At 41.0% G+C, this 25,716-nt stretch overlaps 1 protein-coding gene across 4 annotated transcripts in view; it reads right to left on the reverse strand.

The window, feature by feature from the left end:
* Positions 1 to 12,715, reverse strand: part of faap100 (FA core complex associated protein 100) — a 36,012-nt gene extending 23,297 nt beyond the window's left edge. The window contains exons 1-2 of one of the 4 annotated variants that reach the window (XM_043714781.1): positions 12,436 to 12,710; positions 10,144 to 10,256 (exon numbers count right to left, since the gene is read on the reverse strand). In XM_043714781.1, coding sequence (XP_043570716.1) covers positions 10,144 to 10,256; positions 12,436 to 12,600 — 278 coding nt within the window. In that variant the 5' untranslated portion in view covers positions 12,601 to 12,710. Of the gene's footprint in view, positions 1 to 10,143; positions 10,257 to 10,948; positions 11,209 to 12,435 lie in introns of those variants that run through there. The other 3 variants (XM_043714780.1, XM_043714782.1, XM_043714783.1) reach the window with 3 other exon arrangements.
* Positions 12,716 to 25,716: the final 13,001 nt, after the last annotated feature.

The raw sequence follows: 25,716 nt of genomic DNA on the forward strand, positions 1-25,716 counted from the left end.
ATAGCCCATCCCTAATTGTTTAGAATCAACCACATTATTGTGGGTCTGGAGTCACATGGAGGCCAGGCCAAGGATGGCAGTTTCCTCTCCTAAAGGACATTACTGAACCAGGATGGGGTTTTCCAACAATCGACAATAGATTCGTGGTCATCATTAGACTCTTAATGCCAGATTTTTAGTGAATTTAAATTCCACCATCTGACATGGCAGGATTCAAACTTGGCTTCCCAGAACTTTACCTGGGTTGTCTGGACTATAAATTGCATCATCCACCAACATTTCCACCACACACAAATGGACCCCACCACCAGAGATATATTTCCCTCCCCACCCCATCCGCTTTCCACAAAGACCGTTCCTTCTGCCAATTTCCAAAAGGAGCCTTCCACATCCATCAAAGTATCACGGGCACTTCCACACGTCATTTAATGTATCCGTTGCTCCCGATGCAGTCTCCTCTACACTGGGGAGACTAGATGTCTTCTCGCAGAGCACTTTAGAAAACATCTCTGGGACACTCACACCAATCAACCCCACCACCCCGTGGCCGAACATTTCAATTCCCCTCCCACTCTGCCAAGAACATGCAGGTCCTGGGCCTCCTCCAACGCCACTCCCTCACCACCTGATGCCTGGAGGAAGAACGCTTTATCTTCCGCCCCGAGGCTCCCAGCCTCATTCCTGATGAAGGGCTCCAGCCCAAAACGTCGATTCGCCTGCTCCTCGGATGCTGCCTGACCTGCTGTGCTTTTCCAGCACCACACTCTGGATTAACAGTCAGTGATGATATCACAAGGCTATCATCTCCCCTGAACACTGCATATTCCTCTGATATTTTTTAGATTAAATTAGATTCTCTATAGTGTGGAAACAGGCCCTTCGGCCCAACCAGTTCACACCGACCCTCCAAAGAGTAACCCACCCTGACCCACTTCCCTCCGACTAATGCACCTAATACTATGGGCAATTTAGCATGGCCAATTCACCTGACCCCCACATCTTTGGACTGTGAGATATTGCATCTGACAAGGCGTGGAATCCATCAAATGACTCGACAATTTCAAAAGTGGCTTCAATTGTGCAAAGGAAGCAGTTACACTGACAAGGATTAGACAACCATGAGTACACAAATGCTTGACCAAGCTATATATTTACTTTGAATACAGGCCCAATGCTTTTCCACCTCTGTGGAAATATTTTGCACAATATAACAGATGCAACTATTTTTTACACTAGTTCTGCGTAGCTTAATCTATTCTCCAGTTGTCTTAATTTTAATAAACTATCACAGCAACAACTTATCTAATGTTCTTAAGGGAGGTAAAATTGTCCCAATGCCCTTCAAAGAGGCTGAAGAAACAAAGTGGATCCTGAATTAAAGGACATATTAGGCAGGTTGAGCCAAAACTGGGTGAGATTTAAGGAAGATCTTGGAGAAGGAAAGTTAGAAGGCAGATGGACCCAAAGAGAATTCCAGAGTTTGAGGCCTGGGTGACACTGATGGTGAGGAAGAGGAAGGAGGGCTTGCACAAGTGGCTAGATTTAGAGGAAAAGAACCAGTAATCAACAGAATGGATGGCCTTAACTATAGGAGGCAAAATGTGCTTTACAAGAACGGGTCAGAACAAAGTGAGGAGCTCAAAGGAGGGGAAAGTACCAGTGAATGAAAGATCTGTATGTAATTTGCCGAAAAGGAACCGCACAACATTATAGTTCAGGTGAGTGTGGGGTAGAACATTACCCAAGGCAGTTTCAGTAAGAGGCAAGTTACAGACAAATGAATGATTTTGCTTTTAATCTTACATGATTGGGCATCACCTGAAGGCCAGCATTTATCGCCCACCCCTAATTGCTCTTGAGCTAAGTAGCTTGTTGGACCATTTCAGAGGGCAGTTAAGAGTCAATCACATTGCTGTGGGCCTGTAGCTAGACCTGGTAAAGATTGCAGATTTCCTTCCCTAAAGAACTGCCCTATTGTTGTGGACATCAGGGGCTTATTAATGAATGAATCAACAGTTTGGAAGGAAATGGGAGAGGGACAATGAGCGATTCACAGAGAGAGTTGAAGAGGCGATACAGAAAGGGCTGAGCAGGATGGGAGGTTTGGCAGCACCAACTCGGTGATACTTTGGCAAGAGGAGAGGAATGCTGCTTCTTACTGGGACTTTGAGAAAGAGGCTGGGAGGACAACGGAGAGCAATGTATGCAGACAGTAGGGAAGGACTAGCCATGGGAGAGATACATTTCTTCTTTCCTAACTTTGAATGCAGGCCTAATTTTTTTTTTCTACCTCTGTGGATTATAGAACATAACCTAGCATTTAATAACAGAATTCTGCAAAGTTTTACACTTGACATGTATAACCTGCCGTACTCTCCAATTTAACTAATTTTGATAAAAGACCAGAAGAACTATTTATCTCTCACTAGAGAAATGAAAAATGATATTAATGGGTAACAAGTGGGGGAGGAAACTAATGAGAATGGACCTGGGAAGAACAAAAGGGAGATAAATGTTCTTCAATATTGCTCCTAGGTTCGGGTCAATAATTAAAATGACAAACAATTGGGGTTATGTAGTCCAAGACAATGTACAACTCTCAATAGTTAACCAGGGTGTACTTAAACATCCATGAAATGCTATAATCAGCAAAGCAAAGGTTTCAGACTATGCCTCTAGCCTACTTACACAATCCAGGCAGCTTTGGAACCCAGCAACAAGTCAAAAACATGAAAAATCAGCTGAGGTTCGAAGTTGCAAATTCAGGTGCTAACTTTGCATTTTCTTTTCATTACCAGTCAGGTTTCAAACAGATGCGGATCCTTTATCAACCAGCTGGGAGGTGTGCTCAATAGATGAAATACATTCCCCTCCCCATTTTCTGTTTCCTCCCTGAGGTGATTGAGCTGATGCAGAGAAACATACCCCCTCGGGAAGGTCTGGGCATTAAATGACAGTCTAGACTGAGATTCCTGTTTGAAGGCAGCTGCTGTGTTACAGCTATCAGGCTACAGCTGTTAAATGTTTTATGGTGCAGGTTTTATGAAGAGCAGAAAATATTCTTCCAATGTAAAACAGAACACTATATCCACAGGACATTTTAGTTTTGTATGTCACTTTATTTCATATTCCAAGCTCATTCTACTGATTGAATGTTTTAATGAAACCAATGTCCATTTTCCTCTCAAGGTTTGTGTTCAAAGAGCATTAGATATTTTACTTTTCCAGTCCTTACAATTTTTACTCCACTTGCAGGTTAAAAAGGTATAATTCTTCTCCCTTCTCACACATATCCCAACATCAGAAATGTTATGCATTAATAAACAGAGTTTCATCTGATACTGTGGCCATTCCATACTGGCTGTAGTGTAATGACCAATGTCACTTTAATAATTTTACTTACGGTCTTGCCTTATTTCAAATCTAAACCATATTTTCTGTTCTAACTTTATAGAATGGTAACCCTACCTTTCATCACTGGCAAAAATTCAATAATTTTGTCCAACAAGTATTTTTATAGATGAAAACCATGTTGTACATCACATTCAACTTGGTCCATAGAGATTTTTGCTACAAGAATTTGTTGTAGCAGTCAACAGTGATACATATCAAAAGTCACCATGGCTCAGAGGTCTATAGGGCTGCCCTCTCATTAGAGAGACGACTGGTGGCGTTTAACCTAGGGGTCACCATGTCTCAGGCAAGGAGAGAGATTGAGAAGAAGGGACCATCATAGTAACCTCAACTGGTATGGGAATTGGACACACACTGTTGACTTCACTCTGCATCAGAGACTAACTGCCCAGCCAACTAGGCTAACCGACCCCTAGAACATTTCAAGCGCTGTAACACTCCCCTTGCTGACGGACTAACAAAGGAAGCCAAGACTCAGTAGAGCTTACTGAATATTCAATCCTATGGATCCTTCCACATACAAGAACCTCCTATTTGCCCTTTGGATTCACCCAATCAATTAATCAATTTACCCCAATCACCCATTTACATACTTGCTATAACAAAAGATTTCCCTTTGTTCCCTTAAACAAAACAATTCAAGACAACCAATTTTAAACAAAAACTAGTGAAAATATTAAACAATTTTTTTCTTCATATTTCATAACTTATAATTCAATTAACCTTCCACATTCACATTTCTACCTTAACCAAAAAATACTGCTTAATTACAGATTGACAGAAATTGTATTTGTTTGTCTTTTTATCATTCCTCATAACATCAACCTCCCTCTTCAAAGGTCTCCAGCAATTTACTGAAGCAAAGACCCTTTTTTAAAATGTAACAATCTCTGACAATTGGTAGCTTGGTTTGGAAATTTATTTTCTTTCTAGGATTTCCTTTATGTTGGTAAGGTCGATGCTCAACCTTTACTCAGTGAACATACATTACCCCAAAGTGAACAATTACCCACATGAAATTTTGTGGGTAAACATTTCTCAGAAATAAAAGCAGAAATTGCTGGAAAAGCTCAGCAGGTCTGGCAGCATCTGTGCAGAGAAATCAGAGTTAACGTTTTGGGTTTGGTGACCCTTCCTTAGAACTCAGCATTCTGAGGGTCACCGGACCCAAAACGTTAACTCTGATTTCTCTGCACAGATGCTGCCAGATCTGCTGAGCTTTTCCAGCAACTTCTGTTTTTTATTTCTGATTTACAGCACCCACAGTCCTTTCGGTTTTTAAATATCTCTCAGATTGTACAGAATCAAAAAATGCTGAGAATCGCATCTAATCAGGCAGCATCTATGGAGAGACAGTAAGTTAATGTTTCGAGTCCAGATTACTCTTCACCAGAGCAGCTCTAATGAAAAGTCATCTAGAAACATTAGCTTGCTCTATCTCCATGGATGCTGCCCAACCCATTGTGATCTCCAGCACGTTTTGTTTTTAGTACAGATTCCAGCATCTGTAGTAATTTGCTCCTAAACTGTGTTTCTCAGATTGTCCCTTGTATAGCATTTGTTTTAGATTATTGTATAAACATATCCCTATACCAATAGCTTACATTAGTGCCAAGATTTCGGCAGCAAAGTTACTTTTAACTGTCTTTGCTATTCTCTTGACTTCCGAGGCCAACTGACCACATTAACTGTTCTTTTCCAACAAAAACATGACAAACTCTGCTGCACAGAAATAGTCATCCCGGAGAAGAGCATGTGATGCTTTGCTAAAAACAACCAGCCTCACATACAGTCTTAGAGATGTACAGCACGGAAACAGACCCTTTGGTCCACTTCGTCCATGCCAATCAGATATCCTAAACTAATCTAGTCCCATTTGCCAGTACTTGGCCCATATACCTCTAAACCCTAACTATTCATATGCCCATCTAAATGTCTTTTAAATGCTGTAATTGTACTAGCCTCCACCAATTCCTCTGGTGGCTCCATCAATTCCTCTTAGTGAAAAAGTTGCCCCTTAGGTCCTTTTTAAATCTTTCCCCTCTCACCCTAAACTTGTGCCCCCTAGTTCCAGACTGCCCCAACCCAGGGGAAAGATCCTGTCTATTTACCCTATCCATGCCCCTTATAATTTTATAAACCTCTAAAAGGTCACCCCACAGCCTCTGACGCTCCAGGGAAAACAGCCCCACCCTATTCAGCCTCTCCCTATAGCTCATCATTATGTTTCTTTCATTGCGATATTTCAAGTATTGCTAGCCTAAAATGATAGGTATGAAGCAATATTGAAGAAGTCTTTTCCAACCATTCAATGAGCAACATCGCATCCTACAACTCCCTCTCATCCCATCACAACACATATTTTCTGTTAGCTTTGCACTTGGTTAAAACCTGCTCACCTTTCACATAAATAGTCTGATTCCTATATAATGATTCACATTTATTCTAAGTAACCGCTTTATCTTCTATGTCTTAGGCTATCGAGTGGAGAGGAGACAAATTCTGGAAAGAAATGGAGATTTTTGCTTTACTTATACATTTGAAGCTACCATTACCTGAGCTCATGAACCCAAGACAGGAATGGAATACACTTCTCAGATGCACACAATTTTAACAATCTTTGTGTACTTCAAATCAACAAAGAACTTGAGTACTGAGGACATACGCTTCACATAGTAACCCAATAAAACAGCAACTAGATATATATCATTACTATTTTGTCGCTTCATATGTACAATAGTTGATCTATAAAACTCACAGATGCTCATTGCAAAGAGTGGATTTCTTTTTTTTTCTGTAAATGCTATGAAGTGTTAATTAATCTATTTTCTGTCTTATCCAAGGCTGACAAATTGAGCCTGTACTTTTCTGAATTAGATTTCACAAATGTTTTATTTACTCTCAAGACTTCCTTAATAGTAGCACGCTTCATCACAGCACTGAGTTCCAATCCGTCATAATTGGCACTGGGTCTAGTCTGACTATACAACAGAGTTAACTGTCCAGTCAAAAGCAACTGATCTACCATGGGTACAAAGTCATCTTCCTTTGAAGAGCAGGCTTTATTTTCTCACGATGTAAGTGATCTTTTCCAAGTAAGCTTTCTCCAAATATCAAGTTCTCAGAAAGAATATTGAGCCGAGTGTAGTCCCTTCCCGAACTAGTGGATAATCATCCAATAACAAAGAAATTTCTCTAGATTTGATTAGATTACATTACAGTGTGGAAACAGGCCCTTCGGCCCAACAAGTCCACACCGATCCGCCAAAGCGCAACCCATCCATACCCCTACATTTACCCCTTACCTAACACTACGGGCAATTTAGCATGGCCAATTCACCTGACCTGCACATCTTTGGACTGTGGGAGGAAACCGGAGCACCCGGAGGAAACCACGCAGACACAGGGAGAACGTGAAAACTCCACACATTCAGTCGCCTGAGGCGGGAATTGAACCCGGGTCTCTGGCACTGTGAGGCAGCAGTGCTAACCACTGTGCCACCGTGCCTCGCCTACTTCTTCCTAAAGCTAACTAATATAAATTATGGAAGCCAACTATTTTCCATTTTCTTCGTGGGCATTGCCCATACTGGAACAGGTATTAATTTCAAACTTGATTTATCTCTAGGATTTTATGAATCACCTCACCTGTTGCTATGTGATTTCTTTCATGCACACTACTATTGAGGAAACTTTATTTTACTGCCGTTTTCCTTGATATTCCAATGTTCACATTTTCATACAAATTCCTAAATTTATGATTGGCAAATTCCCTCCAATGTCAGTTGGGAATTTAGCCAGTGCCCCTGTCTGGCCCCTATCCATTTCCTCATTGCCTCTTCTAATATTCTTCGTTTCTGTTTACTCTACAATACTGTAAACTGACTGTTGCCATTGTCTATGAAATGCAAGATGAAAATATTCTACGGCCATATCTTCAAGTCCGTTACTGCAATCTTGTTAATGGGAGATTCATCATAGGCCATGACGGTTTTTTTTAACATATATAACATTTATCGCTAATCTTTTCTATCGGTTTAATATACTGATACTCTTGCATTCTTTAGATGATAGGCAAACTGCTGATGTAGTTTTAAGATAATGAGTCTTTGTTCCTTTAAAATCCTACTTCCTGATGCCAATAGCATCTGCTTAATATTTTGATTTATTTAATAATATCTAACTTCTGAAATGTCAAGATTGTGTAAACTGCCAATCCAGTGATTCATGCAAAACAATTGCACCATTGTGTTCCTTGGTCAGTTTCATTTGAGCCTTTTTCATAGACGCCTGCTCAACTGTAAGAGTATTTCCACTGACACTATGTTTGTGCTGATAAAATTCCCAGCTAGGTTACAGGGAATCACCACTCGTTTTGGTGGCGTCAGCATTTGTCAAGCACAACCTGAAGCAGGAAAATTTTTCAAGTTCCTTAACCTTACTTCAGTCATTACTATGAAAAAAAAGCTTACCAAACCACATTAAACACTGGATATGCATTCACTGTCCAACGCAGCCCCACTGAATGAGTCTGTGACTAAAATATTAACTCATTACTAAGCTGAACAATTACCCCTGCCAGTTCAGTATCTCCATCTTTTCCTTCCAATCATTCCATGTCGTGCATAATTTTGAAAACCTTGTTGTTCCATTTAGGACATTTAATTGCATGACGGTATTCTGAGTTGTAAGAACCCCCAATGGGGGTTCTGCCTGTTTGCAATTCAATGAGATCATGATTTGTCTGTGACTTAACTCCATAAATCCACCATTACCCCATATCCCTTACCATGTAGCCTACTACTAGTCAAGTCAGTAAGTTTGAGAATGATACAAAGATTAGAGAAGTTGCAGATAGTGAGGAGGATTGTTAGAGGATACAGCAGGATATAGATCAGTTGAAGGTATGGGCAGAAAAATGGCAGATGGAGTTTAATCTGGACAAATGTGAGATGAAGCATTTTGGAAGGTCAAGTACAGGTGGAAATTATACAGTGAATAACAGAACCGTTAGGAGTATTGATATGCAGAGGGATCTGGGTGTGCAGATCCACAGATCACTGAAGGTGGCAGTGCAGGTAGATAATGTACTAAAAAAGGCCAATGGCATGCTTATCTTCATTGGAAGAGACATTGAGTATAAGGATAGGCAAGTTATGCTGTGGCTTCATAGAACTTTAGTTAGGCCACACTTGGAATATTGCATACAGTTCTTGTCACCAATTATCAGAAGGATGTGAATGCTTTGGAGAGGGTACAGAAAAGGTTTACCAGAATGTTGCCTGGTATGGGGGATTTTAGTTATGAAGAAAGGTTGGATAGACTGGGTTTGTTTTCTCTGGAACGCTGGAAGTTGAGGGGCGACCTGACGAAAGTTTATAAGATTGTGAATAGCATGGATAGAGTGGAAAGTATGAAGTTTTTTCCCAGAATGGAGAGGTCAATTACTCGGGGACACAGGTTCAAGGTGCAGTCTTTCCACACAAAAGGTGGTGAGTGCCTGAAACATGCTGCCAGAGGAGATGATGGAAGCGGATACAATCGTGTCATTCAAGAAGCACCTGGACAAATACAAGAGTAGGAAGGGAATAGAGGGACACGGATCATGTAAGTGAAGGCAGAATGTGTGGGCGCAGGCTTGGAAGGTCAAAGGGCCTGTTCCTATGTTCTTTGTTAACAAAAAAAAGCGATCAATTTCTGTTTTAAAATTAACAATCGATTAAGCACCAATTGCTATTTGTGGAAAAGAGTTCCAAACTCCAAACACCCTGTGTCTTTGTAGAAATATTCACTATCTTCTTTTGAAAAGGTTTGCCTCAATGTTTTAGACCAAGGCCCCTTGTCCTACATTCCTCAGCCAGCGGAATTGGTTTCTCCCAATAAATACCATCTGTTTCCCTTAGTATCTTGAAAATGTGAATCAAATCTCCTTTACCTTCTAAATTCAGGAAAACATAACCCTAATGTTCAAAGCTTAATCGTTGGAGTCCAAGTTATTATTCCGGTAAATCTGTGCTAAATTCCCTCTGGGGTTCCTCAGGTATGATGCCAAAAATCCTCACAATAGATCAAAGCAGATCTTTTGATAACTGAAGCATGATTTTTACCCTCTTGTATCTTGTTTATCAACATATAAAGGCCATTGCATACATTTTCACAATACCTTTGGCTGTGTTTATTGATATCTTTGGCACAATCACTTAAGTCCTAAATATCATCATAGCAAAACTATTTTTAAAGGATTTTTATCAGTAGCAGAAAACAATAACATACTGCTTATTGGTAACATTGGTTAAGACCCAAAGATGCTAACAAATGCTAGCGCACTAAGTAATGCAAATTATGGCAGCAATGTAGATATTAATCAGTAAATGTTCAAAAACCTAAAGCTTCTTAACTTTTCAACCTTGTTTCATCATTAGGACTGTCTTGAATAAAATCCTTGAAATATTGAACTTATAATGAAAAATCTACAATTTATGAAATTATACAATTATTTCATTGTTTCTGAGTGAGTCTGCAAGCATTTTTATTTTACAGATAGGTCTAGAATGATGAAAATTCTAATTTACTATAATCATGCAACAATCACAATATAGCAATATTGAGTTCTATTCAATTAACAGTGTACTCTGCCTTATTCAGCACCACTGTTAGGCAATATATTACTGTATTTATTTATATCTACTCTTGATTAAGTAGTACAATATTACACTGAATATATCTTACCTATGGTTCAACGATATGCTGTATATTCCACTTCCGGCACATAGCACAAACAACTGCTCATGTCTACTGTCCACTTCCACGTGCCATACAGAGCTGGGGAACCTGTACACAATCTAGTAATGCAAAAAACAAAGTAAAGATTTTTAAACCTTTCCATTTTCCCCACCAATTTCTTCTAGCTGCTGGTTACAACAGTGAGACAGTTCATGAAGGATTAGCATCTCCTCACCCATTTTATCCAAGAGCTTGTATTTGTGTAAGACATTTCACAATCTCAGTATTTTATGCAGTCTGGTTATGGAACCCGTGTCTGTGTGGGTTTCCTCCGGTTGCTCTGGTTTCCTCCCACAATCCAAAGATGTGCAGTTCAAGTGAATTGGCTATGCTAAATTGCCCATAGTGGTAGGTGCATTTTGTCAGGGGTAAATATAGGGGATTGGGTCTGGGTGGGTTACTCTTCGGAGGGTCGGTTTGGACTTGTTGGGCTGAAGAGCCTGTTTCCATATTGTAGGGAATCTAATCTAAACTGATGTAGGAAGCAGAGCAACCAATTTGTACACAGCAAACTCCCTCAAATAGCAGATGATAAAGGACCAGATAATCTGTTCTTAGTGCTGGTTGAGGAATAAACAATTGCCAAGAAGAATTTGTGTTTTGTTTCCAAAATAGTGAATAGAAACTCTTATTTTTAATTCAGATGACAGAGGGGAGTCAGTTTACTGTGTCATCTCAAAGACAGCATTTCCAACAATCCAGCAGTCACTCAGTACTGTACTGAGGTGTCAATCTAGATATATGTGCTTACATTTCTGAAGTGGGACTTGACCATAGGACCGCCTGACTCAAAGGTGAGAATTATTTCAATTGAAGCAGAAAGGACTTAATTCTTCATCCTAAACCCAAACATTAACAGTCAGTAAAGTATTTGCCCATGGTAGATATCACAGCCACCCAGAATTCCATTCTCGCTCAATGTCTATAAGAGTACATGTTCAGATATGACTATCAGGAATAACAACTGTAGATTTCATTTTGCATGGTCCACTGATATCCATTGCACATTCCCAGGCAGTTCTGCATTTTACTGAAGTGACTGGTAGTCTTGAACACTAAAGATAAATCTCAGAGGGGTCTGTGGCAGAAGAGAAAGGGGAGTAAGTGGCAGGTGGAGAGAATTACAAGAACTGTAGAGTAAGAAGGGCAATCTTGAATTTCCAACTGTTGTGTACTTTGACAGTCCCAGAGCTCATTATGTAATGAAACCAGTGGCCTAAATTTAGTTTTAATATCTTTGCTGACATTGGCAACAATTGGAGTAGGATTCAGGCCTTCTCCACCCAGAGGAATCCTGGGTGGAGAAGGCCTGAATCGTACTCCAATTGTTGCCAATGTCAGCAAAGATACTAAAACTAAATTTAGGCCACTGGTTTCAATACATAATGAGCTTACACGATAGTTTTAGACTGTCACTGATAACTCGCAAAAAGAAAATCCCCATGAATTTAGCAGTAGCCCAGACTCGCATAGATTGGGTGCAGATTGCGTCACTGCTAGATTGGTCACTGTTACTTGTCCAAGAATCTCAACCTGTCAATCATCCCTTCAGCATCCCAATACAATCCACATGCTGGAGCAAAACTTGGGCCACCATCTAATGTCATCTTCTGGGCATAATGAAAATTTGTATTTGATGATACGTTAGTGAAAAGGAGCTGGAGTGACTCAGTGGGCAGTCATCTCTCAGCCAGAAGACCCTAGGTTCATGTCCCACATCAGGACTTTTTGGCATTCATGGGTCCCTCAAACTCAATGCTGCACTCCCTCAACCAGACACTTACCCACCCCTACCCGAAGCTGCAAGCAAATCCATTAAGGTTGGTTGTCATGCTCCCTACATGGTGAGACTCCCACACGCTGCTAACACCCCTTCACTCAACTGGCATCAGGGCAAGAAAGTAGCCCAAGAGCCTTCATAATAACATGGACTTTATTTGGGAAGTTCTGGAAGCAAGTTTTGCTGACACGCCATCAAGCTCGCCTAGAATACAGGGCAGAAGATTCCACTCATTCTCATAGCATGGACTTGTCAAACTGGTCTCCTAAGGTGTTGCACAAGGTCCAAAACAGAAACCATAAAGTATTTGGGAATGGCAATGGATAAAAGATGGGCTCCAGTCCATGTCCCAGAGATGGCTTGAAAAAGATACAGTAGCCGGAAACAATGTAGCGGCTTGGTCCGGCCTGTAACGTCACAAAGGAGATGAACGCCGGTGATTGGCAGCTGTCACTCGCCTGTAACAAGCCGCTGTCCCTCTGATAAACGAAGACAAACTCCGATCGGTTCCACACGCACGGGCGGCCCGGAGAGCCCAGCAGCCGCACACCTCCACTGGCGAGCCCCGGACCCAGCTTCACGGGGTCCAGGTAGCTGACAGCTTTGGCCCGACATCCCGCCATCTCTGTAAAGCTCCCGAAATCCGAGCGCTGCAGCCAATCCGAGGGAGACGCTCTACGGAGCGCCACGAAGATCAAAACAGGCCGCCTCCCCCCCCAACTCCCACAAAACCCGAGGGCAGTCGATCCAAGTATTAAAAAGAATGGGCACCATCCCTGCTACTCCCTAAAATAAACTGCAGTATCGATTTGAACAGTAGAAACTGCTAAAAAAAACCTAGTGGAAATAATGTCACGGTGTGGAATTTGTCAGTTCTGCAGAAATAACTTTTGACTTTAACTTAAACTTCTCCCTTCTTTTCACAGTTCTTCACCGCCTGTAGTGGATAGATTTTTGGCATTTTCCACTTTTATTGCTTATGATTTGATTTTATTTTAAAAAAGGAAATAGAATAAACACATTTGGGGAATGCAACCATAACTCATAAATTACAAGACTCCAGAATTTCGTAAAGGTATTTTTAATGTATGGCTGTTTGAAAACAAAATCTTGCGAATAAGTGACAGCCCATGTCCTAAAGTGGTGCCAGTTAAACCCGTCCCCACCCCCCACAAAGTTTTTTTTTCTCATTTTTCTTCCTCCAAATAAATTTAAAAGTTTATTCTTTAAAAGTGATTGTTTAATCGTGGAGGGCTGACTGTGATGAAAGTATAGGCGAAAGTGGGTATTGCACATGCTAGAGATTAGAGTCCAGATTAGAGTGTTGCTGGAAAAGCACAGCAGGTCAGACAGCGTCCAAGGAGCAGGAAAATCGACGTTTCGGGCAAAAGCCGTTCATCAGGAATGAGCAATATAATGAAAGTATACCTTGGCAGCCAGGAGCAAAACTCACAAGAAGGCAACAACGTTTTTTGTGTCAGAGAATTTTATTTTTTGTAATTTTCATCCACTCAATTTCAGGGTGAAATGGTCCATTTGATTCATCACTGAGCTATTTTCAAACAACAGATGTGTCATTGGTTAGAGTGGTGAACCTGTATGAATTTAGACAGTCGAGTTTCATAAATTCAAACAGCAATGCACAATTAGTTGCAAAGTGCAGCAGTAAGAAGGTCCCAGTGCTTTTCTCTCTGAATTTGCTGGATCCTGTTTTCCAAATCCTTCTCGACAGGGAATTGCATGGAAAGGTGCAGTAGGAGGGAATTTAAATAACAGAAGAGTGGACCAGAATGTCATGGTGTCAACCTCCTTTGATGTGCTGGCAGGGAGAGGTAGTGGCAGAAATGGTAGAGGATGATCCTTCCAATATGGAACAAAACAGAAATTGCTGGAGAAACTCAGCAGCTCTGGCAGCATCTGTGAAGAGAAAACAGATTTAATATTTGAGTCCAGTGAGAGCAATTTTTGGGGGTTTTTTGGTTCAGATTTCCAGTACCTCCAGTTCTTTGTTTTATCTTTGAATGTGGAGCCTGGTGGGTTGGAATGCAAAGACAAAGGGAACCTCCCAGCATTCTGGGAGGGTGGGGATGTAGTCAAAATGAGAGTGCACAAATGGGTCCAGCACATTTAGGGGAACAGGTAGAACCTTCAGTTATGATGAAAAAAAGACATATCAGAACAAATGTGATGGAAAAGCTGAGACAACAGAATTAAGACCTTACAGCAAGGAGGGTGTGGAGAAGTGTAATCACCTCTACTGCCACGGTATCTTTTCTTAGAGAAAGGCCCAAAACTGTTCACAGTGTTCTAGGAGTGGTCTGACTCGTGACCTTTACAGCTGTAGCAAAACCTCCCTACTTCTCATATTCCATTCTATTTGAAATAAAGGCCAAAATTCCACTTTTTTGAATACTAGCTTTTTGTGATTCATGCATGACGACTCCCAAATCCCTCTGTTCTGTAGCCTTCTGCAGTCTTTCACTATTTTAGTAATATTCAGCTCCTCTATTCTTCTTTCCAAAATGCATGAGCTCATATTTTTCCACATCATATCCTATCTGTCAAGTTTTTGCCTGCTCACTTATTCTGCCTATATCCCTTTGTCAACTCTTTGTGTATTCCTCACCACTTGCCTTCCTACATATATTTATGTCATCCACAAACTTGGGTATCGTACATTCACTTAATTGTGGCGCCAGCATTAATCTCTGTGGCACTCCACTAGTTACAAGTTGTCAGCCTGAAAATGCACCCTTATGCCAACTCTCTACCTTCTATATGCCAATCCTCGATGCACGCTAATATATTACCTCCAACACCATGGGCTTTTATTAAGTAGGATAATGTGTGCTACCTTGCAAATGCCTTCTGAAAATTGAAATATATTACATCTACTGTTTCCCTTTTATCTATACTGCTTACTACCTCCTTAAAGAATTGTAGTAAATTTATCAGGCATGATTTTCCCTTCATGAGGCCATGCTGACTGTGATCATGTTATGCAATGCTAAATGCTCTTATGATAGTCCCTAACATTTTCCCAATAAAAGACCATTTTCCCTTGCCCACGCACAGAATAGCGGACAAAAGGGGTGTTCAGCGGTGGCAGCAGCAATACCAGGTTGAGATAGACGCAGCTGTACACCTGAGGAGCAGACCCCAGGTTTAAACCCGATCCAGACTCACAGGTTGAGCTGTGTGTCCAGGTCAGCGGCTAGGGCCAGGCTCCTGACAACAAAGGCAGTGACGGCAGCAAGTCTGGTCCCAGTGCAGGACCCTGCGGCACTGGTGGAGGCAATCCTTGGTGAGCTCATGGCGACAACGGCATTGGTGAGGGTGAGGTGGTAAAGGAAAGTGGCAACTCTTTGTTCTAGTGACAGTGGCACAGTGAAACATGATTGCAGCAGTGCCATCAATTTAGCAGCAGGGATTCAAAGCATAAGGGATGGTGGAGCTTAGATCCAGTGCAATGGCTGAGCTAGGATTAGGAGCTGTTCCAAAGACCACCTAACCTTATTGAGGTAAGCCTATAAGATGAACTTTATTGGTTTATTTTATGGCTTTATAGTCTGTGTTTTGGGATAGTGCTGGAGAATGGTGACACTGAACAACACTTTTTACTGTACTTGTAACAAATACACGTGATAATAAGTAAATCAAATGAAATAAATCATGGCAAATCAAATAAAGGTGTTATATTGGCAGTTTTCCAATCCTGTAGAACTTTTCCAGAAACTAAGGATTTGTGGAAGATTACTACTAATGCATCCATTATTTCTGTAGCTACTTCCTTTAAAATCCTAGAATGCATCAGGTCCTGTGGACTTAGCAGCCTTGAGTTCCATTACATTCCCTAGCACTTTTTCTGTAGTGATAGTTATTGTATTTATTTTATGCCCTTTTGCCTCTTGAACAATTAGTAATTTTGGAATGCAATTGACATCTTCTACTGTAAAGACTGATTTAAAGTATTTGTTTACTTCACTTGTCACTTTATGGTACCCCGTTTTTATTTTCCCTGCTTTATTCTCAAAGGGGTCTCTGTTCACTTTAGCTTCTCTCTTCCTTGTTATTTGTATTTAAAGAAGCTCTTGCCATGTGCCTTGATGAGTACTGAGAAGAGAAGCAATTTCTTCTCTCAGAGGGTGGTGAAGCTTTGGAACTCCTTGCCACAGAGAGCTGTGAGGGCAGAGACCTTGTGTATATTTAAGGCTGCGATAGATCCTTGATTAGTAGGAAAATTAAGGGTTACGGTGAAAGAGCAGGAGAGTCAACGAGAAGATTGTCAGATCAGCCATGATCCTATTGAATGGTGGAGCAGGCCCTTCTTCTGTTCCTGTTTCTTATGGTATTGATACTACTTGCAAGTATACCCTCAAAATTTATTTTCTCCATTTGTTATCAGTTGTTTTTTGTTGGATTTTAAACTTTCTCAGTTTTCTAGCTTACCACTAATCTTTTTCACATTGTACATTTTTTTTCAATCTAATGCTAAACTTAACTGGATGTAAGTTTGCTCGCTATGCTGGAAGGTTTGTTTTCAGAAGGTTCGTCACCATGCTAGGTATCATCATCAGTGAGCTTCCAGATGAAGCACTGGTGGAATGGCCTGCTTTCTATTTATGTATTTGGGTTTTGTTGGGTTGCTGATGTCATTTTCTGTGGTGATGTCATTTCCTGTTCTATTATTTGGGTATTTATGTATTTGGGTTTTGTTGGGTTGGTGATGTCATTTTCTGTGGTGATGTTATTTCCTGTTCTATTTCTCAGGGGGTGGTTAATGGCATCTGGTCAATGTGTTTGTTGATAGAGTTCCTACTGGAGTGCCATGCTTCTGGAAATTCTCATGCATGTGCCTGTTTGTCTTGTCCTAGGATGGATGTGCTATCCCAGTCGAAGTGGTGTCCTTTCTCATCTGTATGTAAAGATACTAGTGAGAGTGGATCATGTCTTTTTGTGGCTAGTTGATATTCATGTATCTTGGTGGCTAGTTTTCTACCTATTTGTCCAATGTAGTGTTTGTTACACTTCTTGCAAGGCATTTTGTAACTGACATTAGTTTTGCTTGTTGTCTGTATGGGGTCTTTCAAATTCATTAGCTGCTGGTTTAGTGTGTTGATGGGTTTGTGGGCTACCACGATGCCAAGAGGTCTGAGTTGTCTGGCAGTCATTTCCGAGATGTCCTTGATGTAGGGGAGAGTGGCGAGGGTTTCTGGACCCATTTGTCTGCTTGTTTGGTTTTGTTGCTGAGAAATCGGGAGACTGTGTTCATTGGGTACCTATTCTTTTTAAATACACTGTATAGGTGATTTTCCTCTGCTCTTCGTAGTTCCTCTGTGCTCGTTGAAATAATGTTCTAATGCAGCTCCATTTGTGGGTGTTGGGATGATTGCTTCTGTAGTTCAGTATTTGGTCCGTATGTGTTGTTTTCCTGTGGATGCTGGTTTGAAGTTCCACATTGACAGTTAACTCTACTGTGACATCTAGGAATGGCAGTTCGTTGTTGTTTTCCTCTTCTTTAGTGAATTTTATGCCAGTAAGAATATTATTGATGGTCTTGAAGGTTTCCTCTAATTTGTTTCACTTTTACTTCAACACCAGTTCGACTGGGACAACCCATCCACCCTAAGACAAGCCAAGCAGAGATATGTGCAAGAACTCTAGCAACAAACACATTGACTTGGATCCCATTTTCCACCCTGTGAGAAAATGAACAGGAAATGACATCATCACAGGAAATGACAGCAGCAACCCAAAGAAACATAAATAAAAGGCAGACCATACCACAGTGCTTCATTGGAGGCTCACTGTTGATGTTACCTATTATGGTGACGAAACATCTGAAAACAAACCTTCCAGCTCAGCAAGCAAACTTACATCCAGAATCACAACCTGAACTCAAATCTTCTTAAGACTTGCTAAACTTAACCTCCCTGGTTAACCAAGGGTTGGCTTATCCCCTTCCTAGAATCCTTCTTCCTGTCTTTGCTGATATTCCAGTTCTGGATGAGTACAGAAAGTGGCACCAATATAGTCATCAATGTACCCGAAGATTAATGTGGGGAAGAGGAGTCCTGAGTAGAACTGGAACAAGGAGTTTTCTACGTAACCCAAGAGGAGACCAGCATAACTGTGGCTCATGCAGATACCTACAGCAACACCTTTTATTTGGAGGAAGTGAAGTAAGTTAAAAAGGAAATTCAACAATCAAAAGAACAGTTCAGCCATTTGGAGGAGGGCAGTGGTGGATGGAGACTGATTGGCTTTCTAGCCTTCAGTCTATCCTGGTGGTGAAAAAATGTCGGTGGTAAAGAGTCGGCAATTAGAATGAAGAAACTAGAAATCATTGAAATGGTGATTATAAATTTACAGATGTATTTGATAAATGACTGGACAAGAGGAGAAAAAAAGAATGTGAAAATAGCAAGAAATACAATCAGTAGGGCAGGAGGAGGCTGAGGGAATCAGTCCATTAGGACAGTCCTGTTTGTGGATTTCAGGAAGAGTGTAAAAGTGGGCAAGGTGTGGTTCGAGAATAATGAGTTAGGAGACTGCAGAAGTAAATCTCCGGAGGAGATCAATGACAGTCTAGAAACGGTGTTGTGATGTTCAGTGATGGTGTGTAGTCCAAGAGAAGGTAAGAAGAAGCATCTGAGAGTTGGTGATCAGTCTTTGCAAAATGGAGGTCAGTATGCCAGACAGCAACAGCATCAGAGGATAGGACTGAAATCACAGGCAATGGGTGCTGCTCCTGTTCCCACAACCTCAATGTGAGAACAGAAGACCCCCTAGATCTCTAGGCTCCCATCTTTGAACCCTCATTGTCCCAATAATCAGAACAACACTATCCTTGTCAGCTAGTTTGGTGACTGTATTAGGGTTAGATCTGAGAACAGGCTGCAGCAAGTTCAGGAGCTAAATGAGGGGAGTGGAGAAAATAGACAGCAGATGTCACACCTAATGTTTTCAATTTAAAGATTAAAAATGAGGGGTCTTGTGGCACAGTGGTAGTGTCCCTACCCCTAGTCCCACCTAATCCAGAGGTGTGTAATAACATCTCTGATCAGATTGTTTAGAAAAATAGGTTAATGAAAACAAAAGGTTAATGAAAAAAAAAAGCCAGTAGTGGGTTAGAGACAAAAAAATTGCAGATGATTGAATCCAAGATGGACAAGCAGGAGGCTGGGAGAACACAGCAAGCCAGGCAGCATCAGGAGGTGAAGAAATCACTGTTTCAGGTGTAACCCTTCTTCAGGACCAGGAGTGGGTTAGAGGGCAGAGAGAGAGGTTCAAGTGGAGGGAGGATACTTGAGGCAGGTGAAAGGTCTGCAAATTAGTCAAATTTGTAGACATCAAACTAGGAGGCACAATGGAATTAACCAAGGCAATTGAGTGAATAGAATATTCCCAACAATTTATGTGAGTGGGCTCAACAATGGCAAACAAAAATTAATTCATTCCCACTGGATCCTACTTTTTCCCACTGCAGAAGGATTGTACAATAAAAACTGCCAGAGGTAAATGTGAAGCACAGTAACAAAAATGCAATAGGACCATCATGTCTGAAAAGAGTTTATTGTTTCACATTGAGAGCTTGTAGGATTACATTTCCCAACTGAAACATGAAACTCTCTCTTTACAGATCCAAGTTACTGCATATTTCCAGTACTTTGCCTTTATTTCAATTTTCCTGTACTTGCACATTCTTCTTTATTTCTTGAATGAGAGCCAAGGCTGGGATAAAGTATTGACTCTCCTAACTGACTGTGCAGTATTTTACTGTCAGGTTACTGGGCATTAGAGAAAGTTTTTTTTTGCAAAGTATGATTTGCAAAACCATTTAAAAATCATAAAAGCAGCAGGTCTGGATGTTGAAAGCGAGAGAATTTATCATCATTAGGAAAAAAAAGTGGCCTTCTACTACATTCATACTGCAAAAATAATATTATATACCTTCCAGTGAATGGAATTACTGTTCTGTACAGATAAAACCATATGAAAATAAATGTACATACATAAATGATGAAAGGTCATGAACAATATTCATTGCTATCCAGCTTTAGGATGTAGCTATATTACCAAGGAATGCCAATTGCTATTCTTGCCAAAATGTATCTATATTTTAAGCTGACACCCAAAAGTATTAATTTAATTGTAAAAGGGTTGATTACTCACACAACAAGAACTTTACAGCACTTGAGGCAGGAGACTGAGGACAAAGCAATGCCTGATCAGATGGAATAATGTGAATTGATCCTACACTTACTTTCATCACAAATTCCCCTTGTTTAGATTCAGACATCACAGATGGTGCATTGCAGTGACAAATCCCCCTCACTGTGCTGAGTATTTGTGGTCCCAAAGCTAATTAATACTGAGATCTGGAATGACGATTATTCCAATTTGGGACTGGTGTAGAATGTTTCACAAATTTTCACATTGCAGCAGCTGGCATTGGTAAGGGAGGGGATAATCACAACAAAGCAGTTAAGAAATGGACTCAGTGAGGGGAAATTCAGGAGCATTGCAATGAGGGAGCAGAAATTATTGCATCTTCTCGAACCATGACTAATGGATCAATGGTTCTGTCAGAATATGTGGATACTAAATAACTCCAGTGCTAGTGCTGTGTATTCCCATGTATTTACCATTACATGGTTTCACAAAATGACAAGGAAGATGTAATACTTCTTTCATTGTGAACATACATTTTGAAAGCTGCTTTGTATTGTTTGATGCACAATACCAGTTCTCTAAGGTACTCAGAAGAGCAGCAAAATGCAACAATATTTGTAATTTTTGTCATGATTAATTTATTGCATTAATAAAACACTTTGTCCATGAAAGAACCCAGTTTAGAAAAACCAACAAAATAAGCATCAAGCCGTTAAAAACATTGTGAGACATTAGCCATGGTCCAAGTGAAAGATTTCACTGAGGCTTTTGAAGACTAAGACCAACAGAAGAGATTTGAGGAGATAGTTCCTGAAAGCAGGGAAACAGCGGAGGGTAATTTATGGGCTAAACGAGGGTAAAAAAGGTGAGCCTGGGAGGAAGGAGGTGGAGGATGTGATAAAATAAGATGGAATGGCAGAGATGCCATACCCATTGCCTTCTTGCAGTTGTTGGGAGTTTACCTGAGGTGGGTGGTTCACATAGCCTTAAACTAAAGTGCTTCATCTCACTGCTGCTGGTATTTTGTTAGTGGTGAATGGCCAACCTCCCATGTGGCAAAACTGCCAGGTATTATCTGGTTGCCTCCCTGCAGGCACAGGTGGAGGGGAGCAAACCTGATCAATTAACAGAGGCGTCTCCTAGTCGTGTCCTTACTGAAAGAACCACGCCACACAAATGTCTCCCTTCAATGTGGCTCACCTGATTGGCCGCAGTGAGCCCTGAAGCCATTTACCTTGAGCTTAAACCTCCTTACGGTAGCTGCTGACTGAAGACAGTTCAGGAAGTGGCCAGTGCCAGCAGTGCTGGGATTGAAGAGTGGCTCACTGACCGGCTTGCACCTTTTTGGGCTGTATTTGACATTCTTTCTAAGAAGGATGAAGGCTACTGTTGCAGCAAGTTAATTGGCTTGTCAATGCAAAAGTAAACTAGGGCTGCTATGGCTGGGAGAGCTGAGGTTGCCGCTAACTTTGAGGCAGTGAATGAGAAAGAGGTGGGTAGATCTCCCAGATTTTAAGCAATATCAAATAAGCACTGTACTGTCCTATGTGAGTGACTGATCCAAGGTCAATATGGCTTGACATCAAGACCTCCCAGGCAAGGTATCCTTTCCTTAGCTTGCTGTTTGTGGATAGAAATGGAATCTGTTACTGAGCATTGTAGAAGCCCGATTGTCATCAACATGGTTAAAGCATGGAGGATGATGCGGCAGGACAGGGGTAACCTGCATAAGACCTCACCATTTACCCCTTAGTTGGAGCCCCAGGTTTCAGGCCGGGGTCCATGGATTCTGGCTTTAAAACATGGGAGGTCAAGGGAGTCTCCTATCTGGGAGATCTATTTGAGGGTGAGGTCCTGGCGTCTTATGACCAGTTAAGTCACAAGTTTGGGCTACCCAGTAGGAACCTCTTCCATTATATTCAGATTAGGGATTATATACAGAGAAGGACCACACTTTTAAGTCAGCCCTACAAGTTTGACATGGAGAGAAGAGTGCTCTGGTGTGCGGACATTCTCTCGGTCAGTACTCTGTATCATTTACAGAGAGGGGGCACCTTGGAAAATATGGAAAGACTCTACGGAGTCTGGAGTCAGGAGTGGGGGTAGAAATACCATCGGAAACATGGGAGGACATATGGGAGAATGTGAAGATGATCTCAATATGCAATAAAGAGCAGGCTATGCAATTGAAGATTCTCCACAGACCTTATATGGCCCTGGAGCATAGAACATAGAAGAATACAGCGCAGTACAGGCCCTTCGGCCCTCGATGTTGCGCCGATCCAAGCCCACCTAACCTACACTAGCCCACTATCCTCCATATGCCTATCCAATGCCCGCTTAAATGCCCATAATGAGGGAGAGTCCACCACTGCTACTGGCAGGGCATTCCATGAACTCACGACTTGCTGAGTAAAGAACCTACCCCTAACATCTGTCCTATACCTAACCCCCTTAATTTAAAGCTATGCCCCCTTGTAATAGCTGACTCCATACGTGGAAAAAGATTCTCACTGTCAATTAGCGATTAGCAAAATTCAAGAAAGGAGCATCTCCAGAGTGCCCTAAATGTAAGATAAGTACTGGCGGCCTGACACATTGTCTGTGGTTGTGCCATAAGATTCGTAAGTTCTGGGATGCCATAGTGAATGAGATGGAAGAGATCCTAGGAATGGAAGTTAGGGTGAATCCGGTATCCCTTCTTTTGGGATTGCCAAATCTGCCTTCACAAGATAAGCACGGGAAGAGATTATTCAACATTCTCACGTATCGTGTAAGGAAGAGCATTTTAATGAGCTGGACCTCAGAAAACCTCAAGTCTCATGGGGTGGCATAGATTCATGATGGAGCACGTTCTCCTGATTTCCTTACGAATGCAGTGCACCAGAAAACGGAAGTATTCTATAATACATGGCGGCCCTTTTTAAATTACATAGACGTGTACCTGTCAGCCATATTGACTACAACCTTTATATAGCCGTGAGGACTGGGTTTGGCGGTCGGGGACCTTGCGTGGAGGATACTTGAATAAATAATATAACAGTTGATGCTTCCATGGATGGGAGCTTTGCTGGAGGTGCGCCGGGTGGTATAATTTAATTTAGATTAGATTACTTACAGTGTGGAAACAGGCCCTTCGGCCCAATAAGTCCACACCGCCCTGCCGAAGTGCAACCCACCCATGCCCCTACATTTACCCCTTACCTAACACTACGGGCAATTTAGCATGGCCAATTCACCTGACCTGCACATCTTTGGACTGTGGGAGGAAACCGGAGCACCCGGAGGAAACCCACGCAAACACGGGGAGAATGTGCAAACTCCACACAGTCAGTCTCCTGAGGCGGGAATTGAACCCGGGTCTCTGGCGCTGCGAGGCAGCAGTGCTAACCACTGTGCCACCGTGCCGCCCACATTTAATTTCACTTAATTACATTTAATTTAATTTGGTTTGAGTTGAGTTAATTTTAATTGATTTTGTCTAGTTGGACTTAATCTAGGATAAATTAGGATAGTTAATTATAAATTAAGCTAATTTAAACTAATTTGCTAAATTCAATTATTTATCAAATTATAACGTGGAAAGATTGTTCATACTTTTGTGATCGTTTTGGTTTGTGTGTAGAGGAGTAAGTAGTTTATTGTTAGTGTTTTTTTGTAATATAGGATTGTTATACTATCATTTGTATTTTTATAATTTTGTAAAAAATTAAAAACCTTCAATTAAAAAAAAAGTTCTGAAGGATATACTAACAACATGAGCACATGAAAAAATAGATTCCACATAAGAAGGTGATGTTGCTAAGTGTTAGAGTGTAAATAACCAAAAGATTAAATCTTTGAGCATATTGGATTTGACAACATGCACATTTTGAGACATTTTGGTTATTAATGGCATTTTCAGCAGTTAATGCTTAGATTATTAATTACCAGTTAGTGTTGCCTGGGATAAAATTAAAGTTAGAAAGAATGTTTGAAGTTGAATTCAGTTCTAGACAGGAAGGCTCAAACTATGTCTTTCTTACCTAGTGCCAATTTTCCGTCAATTATTGCTGCAATAATCTCAGCTCCAGATAGCTGAGATGGGTCAGCTCAGAGGGCTGGGAGAAGACTGGAGTAGGTAGTCCCTCGATCTGAACGTATGTGGGCCTGATGAAGGTCATGGTCAAGGGGCAGGAGAATGGCAGCTCAGAGTATCACACCTGCTCTTGCTTTCAAGCCCCATGACTCCATTCTCCCTGTAATTCTCCCTATCCCACCCCCCGCACCCTCCCCCCAACACCGTCGCAACTTTATCCCTGGGTTGCTTCTCCACTCCGGGAGTTTAGGAGTGTTGTACTGGCAACAGCTCTGGCCTCCTCAGGCTGGCAGCTCTCAATGGATGAGACTTTCTCAATTGGGGTCTTATTCCCAGTTGGCCACCGAGCAGCGGCCAACCAGATGGCTAATTGCTGGAATATCAGGCAAATTTTGCTTAGATGACATGATTTTCCTTCCCGCTAATCTCTCATATTTCTAGACTTAGTCCAAAAACAGAAGATTCTGATCTTCATTGGGATTCAGACACTTAGAAGGGTCGGGATAGAATATGAATAAATTACAGAGTCACAGTACCTCCTGTGTTGAAAAATAATTTATATTTTTTCCCAATTTTTGCATTGCTTTTTTCTATTAGTTTGTTTGATCATTTCAAATAACTCCATGCTGCTGTATATGGTCTCTGTAAAGTGATGGCAGACTATTCTTCCGAAACCAGGACAATGAAGACAGAACATTGCCAGAAGGAAATGAAATGGTGGTCCATTCAACTAAAATATGACACCTCACTAGAAATTCTACCCTTTTGTGCTCATTGGACTAAAAAAACCTGCAAATATATCATTTCTGATTCATTTGGTGACCTTGGATTATGCAATTTGGATTATCTAACTACAGTCAGTTCTGATGTAACGTGATGGTTCCGTTCTTGTGTGATCTCATGTTATAAGAAAATCGTGCAATAGCCGCACCATTTAAACTAATGGGGCCAGAATCGCATTATAGCCAATACAGGTAAGGAAAGTTCATGTTCTACAACAACAGTCTAAACTCTTCAATTGTGTTAAAATCAATTCGCATTGAAGAAACGCGTGTTATAGCGGAACTGATTGTATTTTATTTATTCATTTTTACTTAAGTTTTTAATGTAAGTGAACCCCAAATTCTCCTACTTTGCTTTTTAATTGGGATTGAGCTTTAGAAAATGAGAATCAAACTGGAAGATAATGATTTTTGAGTTTTGTGTATTTTTAATTTAAGTTACTCCCTGTAACACTCACTATGTTTTTGATTGATTAGATCCCAACAAAGAAATTTAGGACTGATTTTCCACTGAATGCAATTGAAAATGCCCTGCATTTCTGTCCCAACTAATTCTCCTCGGATTATTAACATTACTTGTATAAATAAATTAGTTCCTATAAAGATTCGGACATATTACTCCTAATACTAGAGTGTTGCTGTAGATGGTCAGGTCATGTCGGCACTAGGAGTTGACCTGATCAATTTCCAGTTCAGGGAGCAAG

Source organism: Chiloscyllium plagiosum, chromosome 24 (genome assembly GCF_004010195.1).
Source record: "Chiloscyllium plagiosum isolate BGI_BamShark_2017 chromosome 24, ASM401019v2, whole genome shotgun sequence".
NCBI classification, from domain to species: domain Eukaryota; kingdom Metazoa; phylum Chordata; class Chondrichthyes; order Orectolobiformes; family Hemiscylliidae; genus Chiloscyllium; species Chiloscyllium plagiosum.